Genomic DNA, 12,312 nt, shown 5'->3' on the forward strand with positions numbered 1-12,312 from the left:
CTGATTAACTCTGAAAACTAATATTTATTGAAAAAAAACAGTCACACACCAGCCTTTATGTGTCTTGTTGTAACAGATTATACTGCCTGTTAGCAGTAACAGTAAAAAGGAGACAAGTATAAAAAACACAGTACTTCACCAAAAAGAAATATACTTGTTGAGGAAATAAGGCAACCTCCGTTCTTCTTGGAAATAAATTGATTTAATGGTCCACCACAGCGAAATAAAGCACCATACAGTAACTGCCTGTTAGCAGTACTTTGCCGTTCTTATATATTATTGTGAATCTCATTCCTAAAGTTCATAACAATATGATGTCTCAGTGGAGAACAAGGTATGGATCCTATCAGAAAGCTACATTATTTATTTCGTAGCATGCAACTGACCATCACAATTGATTTATTATTTCAAAGAAGATGCCAATTACCCCTGGAAGAAAAACATTTCAGCACTTGAAAAAGCTTTCAAAAACTATGCTGTTGCAGTTTATTTGCAATATTACATTCTAGTTTTATATATCCCTTAAAAAATAAAGCTGAGCAAATGATATTAGCCTTTGTTACAATACTAAGTGCAAAACTACTGTTGTCATCTGTGTGATCCGCTAACAAAAATAAGTTAGATAGAATGTAAACCTTGCAGTATTAGAAAATTGTGTCAGGGCAATGCATTTTCTTTATTTATACATTAAATTGTTAGTAAACTTACACTCGCTCACAAGAAAAGAAATGATTATACATATATATTATAAAACCTGCATATCATTTCGAATTATTAAAGTTTGCCCTCCCCATTATCTTTTCTCGGCTGTTTCTATCAGGCCTTAACAAAATAATATAACATTTACTGAAAAATATACAGATAAGTATTCCAGCACTTGAACAACAAATGGCAAATATCTCCACAGCTACCATGTACTTGCCCCGTGTACTTAGGTATGCTGGTATGAAAGACAACCAAACACTGACAAACACTAACATGCTGAATGTGATGTACTTGGCCTCATTAAAAATGTCTGGTAGGTTTCGTGCAAGGAAGGCAACAATGAAGCATACTGTTGCTAAGCATCCCATGTATCCTAGTAAGCAGTAAAAGAATGCGGTTTGACCTTCATTACATTCAAATATGATCATTTCATTTGCTGACTGTGTATTCATCTCTGGAAAAGGTGGAGAAATTTCTAGCCAAGTGATGCATATCATAACCTGACCCATTGAGCAGATAATGATAATTGAGTTTGGAATTCTTGATCCAATCCAGTTTTTGAGCTTGCTGTTGGGTTTTGTAGCACTGAAAGCAATAACCACAGTGATGGTCTTAGCCAGAATAGAAGAAACACTAATAGAAAAAATGATGCCAAAAACTATCTGACGGAACATGCAGGTTGTTTTTGTTGGGCAGCCAATGAACAGAAGGGAACACAAAAAGCACAGTGTAAGAGACAAGAGGTTAACATAGCTCAGGTTACGGTTGTTAGCTTTTACAACAGGAGTCTCATGGTGTTTAATAAAGACCAACATGATTATGACTGTAAAAAATGCAAGAATTATTGCAGTAGAAGCCAGAGAGGCTCCTAAAACATCTTCAAAGCTGAGGAATTCAATAACTTTTGGAATGCATTTATCTTGTCTCTCATTGGACCAGTTGTATTCTGCGCATTTCAGGCAGTCATTTGAATCTAAAGAAAAAATAAAGTAGAACATTTCAAAACTGAAGTCATTAATAATACAATTAATAAAAATAATCAAATTAGTTCTAGAGAATTAAATATGATTGGCAAATCATTATTTATACCAGTTCATGATTTTAAAAGCTGTGTGTAGGTTACCTTTAGGTAAACCTAACTATTTACTTGTTCAAGCTAAATTAAGTAATGAGGCTTAACTACTCAGTCTTGTATCTCCATATTATAGTGCATAAACTTGTTGGTTTTGGTTCGTATTGAAGCTTAAGGCAGATAAATGTAGCCTTGTAATATTGGTGTGTGCAGCCTTCAGGAACATACACCCTCGAGCTATGGAGATATTCTGATTATAAACATTGTTGATACTTATCTCTATGCCAGTGCACTCCAGCTAACCATATTATTCCTAACTGATTGAATTTACCATCATATCATATCGGTTTGAGGAAACAGTCATGTTACTTTGATACTTTTCAAGTTCTGACTCAAACTTTAAAGTGTACTAAATTCTGTAGTCTATCATCGCATTGGCAGGCTTCATCACTCCATGGATTTCTCAGTCTTCAAGAGATTATGCTGTCTTTCATGCAGGCATAAACCTTTTGAATAGTTTCTTTTTATAATTGTTTAATGTGAGAATTTTTGCATCTCCTTTCATATAGATAATGGGTAAAACCATTGTGAAAGCACAACAATACATTTACATATATCTGGCATAATCCCTATCATATCTTTATTTTTGACTAATATGGGTTTAATCAATATGAATATCTGAGGTATATCATATGAAGACAGCATATGATTGTCTTAATTTTCTCTTAATTCTCTTTGCTTACTATATGAAGAAAGTTTTTTTAATTAACATTCCAGTATGTTAGGTTAAATTTACAAATTAATAACAGATGTTTAAAGCATGGTTAAAGGATATGCTTAAATTGAAAGGACCAACAATTTGTAATAGATTGGGTCCCTCAATCAGACTTCCATTATAATGGTAAGTTTTATTTGGCAGTCCATTTAAACTGCTGTTGTTGTACAATAGTTATAAAATTTATCTAGGTATATAGAAGAATTTATACTTTATTCAGTTCTTTATAATTCACCGGATAAGAATTGATATAAGATTTCTATAGCTATATAAGTTGTGTTAAATTATAAGAGGTGTTAATAAACAGGTAGAAAGAGGGAAATTATTGTAATGGAAATGGTATATATCATTTAGAGCTGGAAACCAAATCTTGATACAGTTCAGCATCCACCGCTATAGATACTAAGAATCATAAGGTTAGGGGTACTTAAACCTAAAAAGATGAGAGTAAGCTACTTAATTCTTTACTAGGAAACATAAAATACGCTGACAACATTCTACTATACTAAGTAGGTAAACCCTAATTATTTAACCTAAATCTAAATAATGGCTCTTCTCACACAGTTACCCTTTGTATCACCCTATCTATACTACCCATAAGATTAGGTATTCTTTTAAGTTATCCTGTTACTTTTTTTTTTAGGCAAGCTGTTAGGATGAGTGAATGTTAGCTAGTAGTCCAATGAGACTTGGAATGGGATTGTAATATAGTTTTTTTCGACTTGTCTAGATAGTGATTTTGTAATGTCTATTGTAAAGTGTGGTTACATTCACATCTCTCTTTCAGTTTGGGGCTTTATGTGGACAGGCACAGGGGAGATAATGAAAGGCTATGGTGGCATCTTAACCTTCAAAAAACCTACCTAGCAACTTTAACCTAATATTAATCTTTCAAGATGGTCCAAGCAAGATAAAACACAATTAGCTTAACAGACTAACTAATCCTTTAAGATGATAAGTGTTGACTCGTGGAATATAAAAGGCCTTCAAAACAAAAAGAAGAAAAATCTAGTTATGCATTTGATATAGCAGGCTAAATCAAAGGTAATTTTCTTACAAGAAACTCACATGTCAGGGGGAACAATGGGAAATTGATAAAAATAGAAAATGGCTACAGGAAATCATAGCAGCCGGGTACAGTACAACGTACAAAGGGACCACTATACGAGGTAAAAAATCCTTTAGAAGAACTATATTCAGAAGTAACACAAACCTGAATGGGAGATGGTGCTACTTTACATGCACTCATCCACTATTCCAAAAGCCATTATTATTTTTAAATGTATATGGGCCATGCATGAATCAACAAACTTCCTTTACAAAATCTATGACATATTATTGAAAGTACCTGAACTCCTGTTCATTACAGGAGGGGACTAGGATATGATAATTTATCCAAGAATAGATAGAACAAATAAAAATAACAAGCAACCATCCCAAGTTACCACCCTACTAACAGAATTAATAGAAGACTTCGACCTGATTGACTCATTTGAAATATTTAGACAGGACTCATCAGTCAGTAAATACACATTCTACTCATCATATCGCAAATCATGGTCCAGAATTGACTTATTCCTAATCTCTAAATTTATAGTAAATAATGAAATTCTATACAAAGTTGAACCCAGAACCATTTTGGATCATTCAAAAATCATTATTATAATAAAGGATATAAAATCTAAACACCCACCATATACCTGATATAACTGGTCTCTTAATCCTAATTTAATCAACAAAAAAGAAGTTATTCAAGAAATTAAAAACATCTTAATTCAATTAGAAAATAGTATCACTACAATCAAGATACCTTTTGATCTTCAATGGCAAGCAACTAAAGCTTACAGAGGATTATTAATTCAAAAGGCATTGTACATATAAAAACTAAACATAAAGGAAAAAAAACTAATATAGAAAGGAAATTGCAAATTATAGAGCTAGAATTCAAAAAAAACACTCCTTGGACCTGGAGAACCAAATGTCAAACCTGCAAAAACAGTTATGTGAGCTGCAAACACAACAATCTTACATTACGGAACTAAAGATTTTATACGAATATGCAAAATGTGCTCAACCCCCCTCAAAAATGCTAGCAAAAATCATAAATTTAAAAAATGGACCCTCTAAAATAAGGGAAATAAATCATAGAAATAAAATTTTAGATTCAGATACTGAAATCATACAGGAATTTGAAGAAATTTTTCAAAATTTATATGGCCCACGGGAACAGTCCCAAGAACTTCTCTACCGACAATTTTTTAAAGATTAAAAATTCCCGCTCAATCCAATAATCTGAAAGCCACTATAACAGTAGAAGAAATTAAAATAGCTATCAATAAACTGAAACCAGGCAAGGCTCCATGTCCAGGTGGCTATGTGGCAGAATTTTATTAGAAGTTTAAGCAACTAATTGCATCTATCGTGTTAAAAGTATACAATTACATAACAGAATTTGGTATCTCAGACCAGTATCTAAACAACTCAAAGATCATTTTATTGCAAAAACAAACTCAGACCCTTTAAACTCAAATAACTATAGACCTATCACTCTCATTAATATAGATATTAAAATATTATCAACAACATTAGCAAGCAGAATAAAAAAAACACTACCTTCTATAATATCCCAAGAGCAATTTGGTTTTATGAGTCATAGATGCTCTAGGTATGCCTTGTTTTAGATGTATCCAAAGCTTTTGACAGAGTGAACCTAACCTTTCTTTTTAAATTACTGCAGCAGTTTAATATACCACAGGAATGCATAAATATGGTTAAGACCCTCTATAGCAATGCAACTATGACTCTATATAAACAAAAAATAATCAAAACCAATAAAAAATCATTACTGGGACAAGACAAGGATACCCACTTTCCCATTATCTGTTCAACATATATATTAAAACACTATTATTACTAATAAGTCAAGGAACCTATCACCACCTCATGCAAATTTTCAAAGTCCAAATAAAATACAAAGCATTCACTGATGACCTAAACATTTATTTTGAAGCTCCAAACACTGACCTAAAGAAAATCCTAGACACCATTGGCAAGTTTTCTATTGTATCTAACTATGAATTAAATCCAAATAAATCAGTTATCTTCCCAATAAACCTTCTCAGCCACAAGACGTTCTACTTTCTAGAGACAAGAATCAAAGTAAATTATTCCCTCAAATACCTGGTCATCCAATTTAACCACTCACAATCAGATATATTATAAAATAACCTCTATAAAACATGGTCTAATATTACAAATGATATTAGCAGACAGTAAACTTAAAATGATCTCACTTATCCAAAGCAGCAATTGTCAAGACGAATACTCTCCCAAAAATCCTATACCAGCTAAATGCTATCATTATCAACATTCCAAGCAACTTCTTCAATAAAATAAAAAAAGTAACTAGCAAAATTCCTATGACACTCTAAAAGTACTACAATAAGCTACTGTGGATTAATGTTACTTAATGGGAAAGGTGGACCTTGGACTTTCAGACTTCCAATTATATTATGAAATCGTATGTGCTATTGTATTATCCAAATTGCAAACTACATCCCAACAAAGAAATACTGGTACCCTCCATGGATAAAATTGCAATATCAACACTTAAACTCAACCAATATACACCCCAGAACTATTCCATATATGAATCCAAAAACCCTTAAGGCTCTTAAAATCCACCCAAACATTAAAAATGTAAGATTTGTATTTTAGAAACTATTAACCTCCCTACATCTCAAAGATACCCTTATCCTCTTACAACCAATCCACCTGAATCTAAACATAAGATTAAATAATGCTATGCTAAACCTGGACCAGTACCTTATAATTAAAGATTGCATAATTTTGGACTTCTATCAATTAAAAAAACTTCCTATTGGACAGTGTTAGAAATATCCTAAGAATAGGTAAAACTTATAATATAATAATTAGACAAATACTTCTCTTAATTAACTTATTAACCTCAAACATCAAAATTAAGGATCACAATATTACCTTATCCGATTCCCAGGTGATTCATAAAATGCTACTTCTTAGGTCCAAAATGATTTAAATACTTACAGATTAATATTACAAATTAAATATCAGGCATCTTTTTTATTCTCTAAGTTCTGGGAAGAAAAGAATAACAGCATTACCTCAAAACAAAAAGTATCAGCAATCGAACTCGCCATGAAGCTGACCCCATTCAAAAAAATAATTTATAACCAAATCATGATTAACAATGATGCTTATCATACACCTGTCCTCCTAAACAAAATCAACCCTACCCACTCTCCCTATTGTCCCTTCTGTCCTTCAACGATAGCAGATACCCTGCATATTTTCTGGAGCTGCAAAAATGTTTATAAATTGTGGTGTTCGTTAAGAACTAAATGGGAAAAAAAGGTTACACAAAGGCAACTCTGACTTGGTAAACTGCAATACTCCATATTATTCCAGAGAACTGCCCTTCTGTATATAAACATATCACAATAACACTTTGTGCTTTATTGAAATTTTATATAGCAAAAAACTGGCTGGACAGATCTAAAATTTCATGTGAAGACTTCAAATGTGTAGCTACGAAATATATACTAGCAAACAAATTAATCACAAAAAGTAAAAAGAAACTCTTATATTATCTGAAGTATTGGAAAGCACTACTAGATACATTCGCTTAAAAAGCACATACAAATCAATGCAGTTAGAAGGCCAGTAAATAAGCTACAAAGGACCGCATACCAATTAACTTGTTAGTCATATAACATATTCTTCTATTAGATCCAAAGTGATTAAATTGTAAATTAAGGTGACACCAGTTTGTAAATAGTGTACTTAGTTGTATTGATGTATAGTTATATGTCAATACTTTTGTAGTATTAACAATTAGCTCAGGAAAGGGTATATAGTAAGTTATATGTCTATATAACATACAAAGTCAAGTTTATTTAGCAATAACAAGAAATGCATATAGGAAATGTTGTACCCATTAAAGCAACAAACTGTTTTTCTGATAGCTTTTGTATTTGGTCAGTTGTTAATCCAGTGTTGGTTTATACTTATATGGCCTGTGTTAATTTTTGTAATATGTGAAAACAATAAAAAATCATATTTAAAAAAAAAGTATTAAGTTAGTTGAAAGTTATTGATGTAAAAAGATAATGACACTAATGATGTGTTTTCAGATGTGACCAAAGAGAAGTAATTAACCCTAATCAACAATACATGCAATGATATGATAACAGCTCTGTCTTGCTGATACATACATCTAAAACTGTACACTGCTAAATTTAGAATAATGCTACAAAAAAGAAAGAAACAGATAAAGTAGATTACAGCACAATATGGCAGTAGAAAATAAACAAAAAGTCTATACAACCTGTGTACAATGGTTATAAAATACAACACACAAATCTGGAGAAATAAACATGCACAGGATAAGTACTTGACTCAAAAAACAAATTTAAGCAAATACTGAAGAAATGAAAAAAAATATGTGAGAAAATTATTTGCATTCAAGTATCTGCAACAACGACACGTGTCTAAAAAAGACAAATGTTGATTCATTTTCTGTCAAACAGCATATGCAATATCTTTATACGCTTCTTGTTCCATTGCATGTCAATTGTCATACCTCGTCCAACCAGATGTGGGGCATTCATTCCATATCTTGAGAACACCATCTTGATCATTGCTATAGTCTGTTGGCTAGTTGTAGCTGGTCCATGTAGCATCTCAATATCACAACAGTAATAATCTGCTACTATTAAGCAACTTTTATAGGTTCATATGCAAGTACTAGGATAGCTGCCCTTGTGGACCATTTTAAGCCTTGCTAATTGTCCCTTTCAAATGTCACAATCAAACTCTGTATCTTGTGTCTGTGTGGTAAACATCTTAACCATTATGCCAACCCCAACCCTTATTTTCCCACTGGGGTTTTGTGGTAAGGGTGATAGCATTAGTGGTTCTCTTCTTTAAAACAGTTTATGGACACTACAGAACTGACACTTTGAAATATCCCACCACAGTGACACTTTTAGTCTTTCACAGCATTTCTTAGGGTTAGTATATTTTGTGCTTGCCTTGACACTTTTGCACACTGTGCTAAGGATACCACTATTTTGTATTTGTATGGTACAAGCTACCATATCTAATAGTTGTGCTCTAATAGAGTTATAGCTAGACATGAGATATTGTGTTAGTGCCCCGTGATCACACCATCCATTTGGGGCATTGTGCTTCTTGTTTTAACTTTTCTAGTCGCTTAGAACTTGTTGGTCTTGCCATTATGCTGGTCACCTAGCTGGCAACATCTTATTTGGTTTCTGACAGAAGTTGATCAAGTATAGTGTTTCTGCACAACAAATAAGTCACAATTATGTGCTTGGTTGGCACATGAATTGCTTTGAATTTTACCTATCCCAGCCTCATCAGTTGTCTTAGAAACCTGTGTGGTAACTTGTCTAAATTGTAAGAATTGATCAGTGCATACCTAATAGGTATCTGAAGAATCTCTCACATGCCCTCAAATATCTATTTTATGCTACTGAAAGCTTGGCCTTCAACATCCTCCAATGACTAGGGACATCTTTCTCTGACACACCAATCAGCAGATGTAGCCCATTCAACAGATATGGCACAGATTAATCCAAGTAATTAACAATGCTTAGGACTTGTTGCAGCACAGTCAGGGAAGATGGACTCTCTAGTTCTGCCATTGCTATGATCTTGTTAGTATCTTGTCTAATTCCACTACCACTTATGTTGTGGCCAGGACACTGTAACTCAGTCTTCCAAGAAGTAGCATTTGTCTTGGTTTAAGTTTAACCCTGAATGAAATAGTAAGAGTGCCTGTGATCTAGAATTGTATCGCTTTATCAGGGCCAGACACCAGTATATCATCCTATACACAGCAGCAGCAGCTTCATGCCCTTTTAGCCAGTGACTCGTTTTACATTGAGGTATCACTGGTCGTGAGGTGAGCCTAAATGCTGTCCACTTAAAGCAGACACTACCCATTTGAGAAACGAAAGTTGTCATCTCTTGGCTATCTTCTTCTATGGCGATTTTTGCCAAAACCCATTAGAAGCATTTAATGCAAAAAACTTTAACATTAACCAGTTTAGGTGATATGTCTTCTAGTTTAAGTAAATAAACCTTTCCCACAATAAGCTTTTTTAAATCAACATATATTTGTTTATACTGTCGTTGTTTAATATCTGGGCTCATTGGTCTACACCATTCTATCAGTTCCTTCACACTTTCTATCTCACCAAATTCTTGCATTCAAGTTTTGTATCTACTTTGAATGGTACAAGAAATTACACTCTTCTGGGTGAGGTCAAAGCATATGTAACAATGTCTGGTTTTAATTTTATCTTTACAAGTTCACAGTTAAGAAGTCTAGCTTCCCCAAATGCATTCACATTTGACACATTTTGCAAGCTGCAGCTCTGTTGAGCAGACAGTTTTTGTACAGATGATCCAGCACATAAACTCAGTACTCAAATTTGTGTCTCTTCCACTCAGACATGGCTAGAAATCTACCAGTGCACTTCTGATTGCCTGCAAGATTACTTATTTTGGCTCTGCTACACAAAGATGAAGATGCTTCAAGATGTTTCTGTATGTCACATATGAAATCACACATATCACCCTTGTGGCAATTCTGAAACTCATGTGAGTGAATATGGCTTTTTTTTGCCAGTCCTATTAAGTATTAGGTATAGAAATCACAGCCAACTACTGTCTGAAAATTTTCAATTTTATACTTAGAAGCAACTTCTGAAACTTTGTCCTATAAAAACATCAAACTGTCACAACCTTTAAAATGTTCTGCATCTACTGCATCATGCTGCACAGTGGACTGATGATAAAATTTGCATCCTGTGCATTTCATAACATTTGCATCCTGTGCATTTGTCAGGCTTACATTACCACACACTGCACTGATGATAACATTTACATCTTGTGCATTTCTCAGGCTTACATACCTGCACACTGCACTGATGATAACATTTATATCTTGTGCATTTCTCAGGCTTACATTCCTGCACACTGCAATGATGATAACATTTACATCTTGTGCATTTCTCAGGCTCACATTCCCGCACACTGCACTGATGAGAACGTTTACAAATATGGTTAATAAACAACTGCTTCTCCATACCCTGAAGGAACTGTCACTGAATAGTAGCTCTATTAAATTATTCCAGTCGTACCTGTCTAATAGACAACAAGCAGTTTTATGGCAGAATACCCTATCCACATGTCTAACCATTACTCTGGGAGTCCCCCAAGGCTCCATACTAGGACCACTACTCTTCTCAGTCTTCATCAATGACCTACCCACCATCACCTCAAGGCCACCTGCATCCAATACGTGGACGACTCTACTTTAATATGTACTGCCTCCTCCTCAACTGAGCTTATGACCCTAACCCAGAATATTTTCAATGATGTAGAAAAATGGTTCACAAACCATCTATTAAACCCCAACAAAACTAAACTGCTCATCTTTTCCACCACCTGCAAATCCTCCTCACCATTCTTTACTAAAAGTTCCAACAACGGCACAATCATACCCCCAGACACTCACACAAAACTTCTGGGCATCACAGTCGATAACACCCTAAAATATGATATCCATGTCAATAAAACCATCAAATCTGTCAACAAAAAACTGGGCTCCCTATACAGGATCAAACCCTTCCCCACTCCTTTTGCAAGAACCTCTATCGCTCGGTCCCACCTACTTTCTACCCTCCTCTATGCCTCCCCCCTCTTCACTAACCTGAACCAAGCCACCCTTACCAAATTTGCTAGTTGTTACAACCATATTGCTAGACTTGCTACAGGTGCTATCTCTAGGACCCACCATTGTATCAACCTAGCTCAACTAGGATGGCTGGAGTAACCCAGTCTTCTCCGATACAACCAACTTGAAATAACCCACAAAATACTATATCAACCCGAAAAAACACCAGCACTAAATAAGATCATCAAACCATACAGCAACCTGAGGTCACTACGCTCTGCTGACAAACTGCTGATACAAACAGCTAAGAGCATAAATGTGGCTGGGGAATCTCTAGTCACCAACTCAGTAGGCAAAACTTGAAATATGTTACCTGCCAGACTTACTCACCAATCCTCCTTAACCCACTTCAAAAAAGCCTCAAACTACACTTCCAACAGCATTGGCAATGTCCCTGCTTAAATCCTGACTAATCACCACCCGCTGTTCCTGCAAACTCTCCCTAACCATTTCAATCATATACTCTAATAAGTGCATACATTCTTGATGGGACTTTCCCATAAATGCATGTAATATTGTCTGAAACTGAAGCCACATGATTTTGATGCTGTCTACTATGTTTTATCTAAGTTTGTAACCCTACTGAAAACTGCATATTATACTTATCTCTAAATGTTTCTATTGTTCCTAATGTATTTGTACTCTGCTTTCTGGAGCTTTTCTCCATGGACCTCCACTGAAAATGGACATATATCCAGTTGAAGTTTCCCAGTAAAAAAATGTAAAATAATAAATGAATAAATAAATAAAATTTACACCTTGTGCATTTTTCAGGCTTACATTACCACACACTGCACTGATGATAACATTTACATATTGTGCATTTGTCAGGCTTACATTCCCCACACTGCCCTGATGATAACATTTACATCTTGTGCATTTGTCAGGCTTGCATTCCTGCACACTGCACTGATGATAACATTTACATCTTGTGCATTTCTCAGGCTTACATTC

At 34.4% G+C, this 12,312-nt stretch overlaps 1 protein-coding gene across 1 annotated transcript in view; it reads right to left on the minus strand.

The window, feature by feature from the left end:
* Nucleotides 1-529: 529 nt before the first annotated feature.
* The window catches only part of LOC122795070 (extracellular calcium-sensing receptor-like), a 191,687-nt gene continuing 179,904 nt past the window's right edge, over nucleotides 530-12,312 (minus strand). Inside the window, exon 5 of the mRNA XM_044063645.1 lies at nucleotides 530-1,678. Within this exon, the coding sequence (XP_043919580.1) occupies nucleotides 762-1,678 (917 nt within the window). The 3' untranslated portion in view covers nucleotides 530-761. The remainder of the gene's footprint in view (nucleotides 1,679-12,312) is intronic.

Source organism: Protopterus annectens, chromosome 2.part1, assembly GCF_019279795.1.
Source record: "Protopterus annectens isolate FY-2018-M chromosome 2.part1, PAN1.0, whole genome shotgun sequence".
In the NCBI taxonomy this organism is placed as follows: Eukaryota; Metazoa; Chordata; order Ceratodontiformes; family Protopteridae; genus Protopterus; species Protopterus annectens.